General features: G+C 36.7%; 1 protein-coding gene across 1 annotated transcript; it reads right to left on the reverse strand.

Annotated features, from left to right (window-relative positions):
- Positions 1–244: 244 nt before the first annotated feature.
- Positions 245–4,520, reverse strand: LOC104085515 (UV-B-induced protein At3g17800, chloroplastic-like). The gene is made up of 2 exons (XM_009589570.4): positions 4,036–4,520; positions 245–1,230 (listed from the first exon to the last, which is right to left on the reverse strand). The coding sequence occupies exons 1-2, from the start codon at positions 4,395–4,397 to the stop codon at positions 429–431; spliced, it is 1,164 nt and encodes a 387-aa protein (XP_009587865.1). The 5' UTR covers positions 4,398–4,520; the 3' UTR covers positions 245–428.
- Positions 4,521–5,380: the final 860 nt, after the last annotated feature.

The following is a 5,380-nucleotide window of genomic DNA, read 5'->3' on the forward strand; positions in this document are numbered from 1 at the left end:
GTCAACTCTCTTAAATATTGAAGAGATGCAAGAACAATATATACGATCGAGATTCCTCTGCAATGGTTGACTTGTATGAGGATCATCTCAACCTCCATATGTTCATCCTTTTAACAATCCGAGTGGGAATCACAGCTGCAGTTACTGGACACAGACTTCCTGTCTTCAAATATATTTGACCTAGTCCTATAAAACCATATTGCTAATACAGGCAAAAACTAAAGGGTTTGGCCACATATCAATATACAAAATCATGAAACTGCTTTACATTATTCATGATTTATTTACATAACATGGATGACACTCTATACAACTCAAATTTACAAAGCAAATCCTCTGATATTGCACACCAGAGAACAATTTCTTTGGTATTAGATACAGGAAAGATTCTATATAGTATATACATATATGATAACCTCAGTAGATAGTTAGTTCTCCTTCAGCTGATACACAGTCCTAATGTATTCTTCTGCATCCCAAAGGAAAGAACCGAAAGCAATAGCCTCCAAAACAATTCTCTTCAAACTTGCCAATGATGTAGAAATTACTCCACCACTCGCGATTAGACCCGTCTTTTCATCACCAAAGAGTGCATAAATATGCTTCTCAATCAGATTCAGGGCCTCCTTGGATTTTGGTTTTGCACACATTTGCAACGTTTCTGCATCAAAACTCATCACATAATACTTCAGTTTTTCTTGCTTTTTTTCCCGAACAAGTGGTATTCGGCCCACTGATGTAGATCGTGTGCCACTGATGCGACCAAAGGGAACAGTCTCTGATCCTAAGGACCGCAACTCTGAAAGTAAGAGCTGGCTGGAACCAGCAATACCAAGGTCCCGGTTGATGTGATCAACTTTCTGTTCTAAATGGTGCCTCAAGGAAGCCGACTTCAAAAAATATCCAAATAAAACAGAAGCAGCATATACTCGACAGAGCTGGAGTTTTTGTACTTTAGTAGGGGCCCAATTGTCGGTCACGTTTGACTTTTCTTTCCATCCTAGAACAATGGTAAGATGTTCCCTAACCATTTCCAGCACTTCGCAGCTATGGATAGACTCAAGTTCCCAGTCCCTGCAAGGCCATATCTCAAGTCTGCCATTGTACATGCATTTCGAAAGCTTGGGAACCAAGTGCACTCTGATTCCAGAGAACTTGTAAGATATTAGAATGTACATAATGTCTTCGACGGAAGCTTGACATTCCAGCTCTTTTACTTCAGCTATTCTCCTGGCATAACATCATATTCAAATTTCAGTAAATCTAGTACAGGAGAGACTAGATAGTCTATATCTAGATGAACAAGTATCAGGTAATCTAACGATGAATCGTCCAAACAACTACTCCTACCATCATTGTGCCGCAACCAGCATTTACATACTATTTTAATCATTTCGATGATGAGTTAGACACCTAAATAAGGGCTATATCAGCTCCCGCAGGTGGTTCCGTTTAATAGTTGCATTCCTCACATAAGTGTTGCAAAAGTAAAATAGAATGAAGAGCAAAATCAAGCAAACATACTTTTCCATGACATTTTAAAAGCTGTCCTAACTTTTTAAAACATTTTTTTGGTTGATAACCGTAGTGTCCGGGCAAGTTTGCGCGCATCTCGACTAGTTCCACAAGGTACCTGCTACCTCCCACCAGCACAGGTACCAGACAATTTTGTCCACCAAGACTTAGAAAGATGGGAAGAAATCACCTAGTGTTTTTGCCTTTAGATTTGAACCTGAGACATTTTTTAACTTTATCCTCCTTTACTTTTCATGACTAGTCAAGAAAGCTTTCAAAATGTCATAAAAAATGTCATCATACTTTTCCATGACATTTTAAAAGATGCCCTGACTTTCTTGAACTTTATCCTCCTCTACTTTTCATTGACTAGTCAAAAAAGCTTTCAAATGTCATCAAAAGAGTGAGGTTGTTCAATTTTGATTTTTTTTCTTTTGATAAGGTAATTGTTCAATTTTTCTTTCCTGTCCCTATCTAAACGCATTGCTGCATCCCTCCCTCCTAGCATTTCTCTAGTATATGTGCTATCCCAGAACATGTCATGCCATTAGATGAACGCACACATAAGCTTGCAGCCAAGACCTACTCTTGAACACGCCTCAAGAACTGATACCAAGCGACAAGCAATATTTTAATCAGTAAGCAGCAAGCAAATCTAGTGCATACAGAAAACGATATCAAAATCTACTGCATACAGAAAACAAGGAACTGTTATGTATGTTGGAATATACTATAAGTCTTAGGCTGCAATATGTCCGACACCGTTATCTACTTGAAGATTCTCGTAAGGAAAGATGATATACATGGAGCATCTACAGTTCAAACGTCAAATTCAAATGTATTACTGCATGATACATGTCCATTTTGTAGGTTTATCTCAAGCTACAGGTTATTGCAATAAAAATGGACTTAACATCAGCATCCGACATCACATTTATCAACTCATGTCATCATTGGGTACCTCTATCCAAGTTTCAGAAAGTTCCATTCCTATTAAAATATTTCTGGGACTGCATAATCAATTAGCAAATTATTGCATCCTCAATTACAACTTTGCTAACGGCAGCTACAAATTAGTCCATATCTATAAGCAAATAATCTCCAACAATGACGTTGAGGATAATGACTGACTGAAGCAAAAGCTTCTCTTTATGATATTGCTTTGCCTTAAAAATGCGGTCTAAGGTAATGTAGTTCAAAGGCACTTACTGACACATGGTGATCTTTCTTCAACTGGAAAAAAAGAGCTTAATCAAACCAAACCAAGAAACTCATTATGCTATTATAATTTGACACAAAATAGTAATTGAAAGTTTCTATTGCACCTCATCCTGTCCATTCTGATGGCATCAGCACAAGAAATTCATCTCAACTGCGCCAGGTATCTCAGGAACCAATAATTGAACGAAGATAAAGATGAAACATACTCAACCTTCTTAACATTTTTAAGAGAATAGTCGATAGAATCTTTCAAAATGTGGAAGAGGAAGGTGGATAGAGCTGAATTATGGATTTTCTTTTATAAGTAGAGCTAAATTATGGATTTAGAGAGAGAGAGAGATTAAATTGGTTTATTCAACTTCAAGTAAATATTTAAGTACGTGTATATATCTCCCAACTCTTTCATTAATTTAGTGGTTGGTTGAGTTTTTGTTCGTAGTAAGTTTTGATCCAAGCCTCCAGCAACTGTTGTCCAAGTCTATCCAGTTGAATCCTCCTCTTAACATGTAACACCCAATAAATCAAGGATTTGGTAAATAATCGTTCCTATTACTCTCTACCATTATATTCAGTATCTAAAACAAAGAAACCGACACTTATATGCGAGATTCAGAAATTTTATGTACCTAAGAAACAAAATCACTGAATGTACTACCTACCCAAATTCATGTAAACAAGTCTATTTCAGTCTTATATTCTTCAGGTTTACACTACAAGTACATTTTTATCTCTAGATTTCCAATCTTCAAGAGAAGAGAGGCAGTGGAGTTACACTGGTCTACAACAGAACTTAAGAAAGTTGAATGCTGCACTGAGCCTTTGCCCTTTAACCTTTAAACTAAATAACTACAAAAAAAACATGGATAGGAAATTAGTGAAAATAAGAACTACAGAGATAATTGAAACACTAAAGGGTGTGGCCGAGCAGTCACCGAAGCTAAAATGGATATCTCATCCGGCCTTGTAGACAGAGTTAGCTGATATATGGGTTATCTTTAATTGCTGGTCCCAAGCACCAATCAACTATCTAAAGATTATACAAATAACCCCATAAGTATAGGGATTCATACAGCCAACCTATGTTGTTCTGATACACCCGTGTCGGATCCTCGAAAAATACATACTTTTTGGAGGATCCGACTATATTTTCGGAGCAGCCAATTTGTTGTTGTAGTAGGGGACAATCAAAGATAACAAAGCCAAGTAGTTACATAAAGTATCAAAAAAGGAAAAAGCAAAGTGATAAGCACCGCAAACAGGAGATATATTGAAAAAGAAAGAAAAAAAAGTAGCACGAACCTATGGAGAAAAGCTTCATCAGAGCCGAAGCTGAGATACATCCGAGCCAGAGCTTGATCTCGGTCATACGCTAAGTGCTCCAACTGTTTCTGAACAGCGACATGAAAGTTGTTGCGATCATTCAGAAGCACAGTGCTCAACAACCTCCCCGTCGGTGTTGTCGGTTCTAGCGGTGCGTTTAAACCACTGAATTCACACTTACTACTACTACTACTATTACCACTGGCCACTACAGTCAACAATCTCCTACAACCAACAGAAGAAGGGGTTGATGATGAGAATGATGATAGCAAAGTAGTCTTCACCTTAAAAGGTAAAGATTGGTGAAGGCAAATTTTGGTATAGGAGAGGCCACAGTCCATTCAACAAGCTATTGGCTAATACCCTGTTTGAAAAATTAGTACTGAGTAGGAAACAGAGAGAGGTTATTTTAATATAAGATTTTGTTTGATAATTTTGGTATGGGGATTGAGGAGATAAGTGGAGACAACAGTTATACAAAGTGGGAGAGGATAAGGACGGTGACTTATCCTAATCAGGCTTCATTTATGGCCCACTTGCAAAAAAGTAAACATATACTCCTACTCTTGTGATTGGGTCCCAGAAGAAACACAGAAACCAGTGGTGTATAGGAAAGTTATCTCTATTTTAGATAGGGATGTTTAACGGGCGAGGTGGCCCGGGTTGGACATTAAAAAAAATTAGTATGTCCGTTTAACGTTGCGGGCTGAGTTAGCGGGCTATATTTTTTCGGGTTTTTTTTATCCGTCCGGATTCTAGCTTAAAGGGCTGTTAGCGGGCCGTGTATTTTTTTTTAAAGTAAATTTTATTTTTCTTATTCAATGTTATTGATACTTAAGTGTTTGCAAACTTTTAAGGCTTAGAATTAAACTTTAAAGTTTAAAATTTGAAATTTAAAATTTGAATTTTATAATTTTAAAATTGAAATTTGAAAGTAAGTGGCTACAAAAAATTATTTAATAAGACCAATAGGCAATATGTAAGGATCAAGCTCCGTAGACTTTCATTTGATATTTTTATTGAATAATATATAATACTTCAAATTAAGTTACAAGTTCTTTTTTGATTTTGTTATTTTTGAACTTGCAAATTAAAAGTTTACAATAATTATAAAAAAAAAAATAGTACATCAGATGCTTTGCATCATTTTTGTAAGTTCATCCATGTCAACATGAGGTTCTTGGTTTCCGGCATTGGTTGAATCAGAACCATAAACCATTATATCTCCAATTTCTTGGTCCTCCACTTCATCTACCTCGCCACGCCCTTGATTTCGCCGTTCTGATCTTATCCAATCTCTGAAGCACACTAGAATTTCCAAAGC

Source organism: Nicotiana tomentosiformis, chromosome 1 (assembly GCF_000390325.3).
Source record: "Nicotiana tomentosiformis chromosome 1, ASM39032v3, whole genome shotgun sequence".
Classification (NCBI taxonomy): domain Eukaryota; kingdom Viridiplantae; phylum Streptophyta; class Magnoliopsida; order Solanales; family Solanaceae; genus Nicotiana; species Nicotiana tomentosiformis.

Excerpts from the sequence above, each read along its gene's own strand:
- LOC104085515 (XM_009589570.4), bottom strand. The coding sequence starts at position 4,397 with ATGGACTGTGGCCTCTCCTATACCAAAATTTGCCTTCACCAATCTTTA. Across the intron at positions 1,231-4,035 it reads GATGAAGCTTTTCTCCATAG|GAGAATAGCTGAAGTAAAAG; the intron begins GTTCGTGCTACT and ends ATGTTATGCCAG.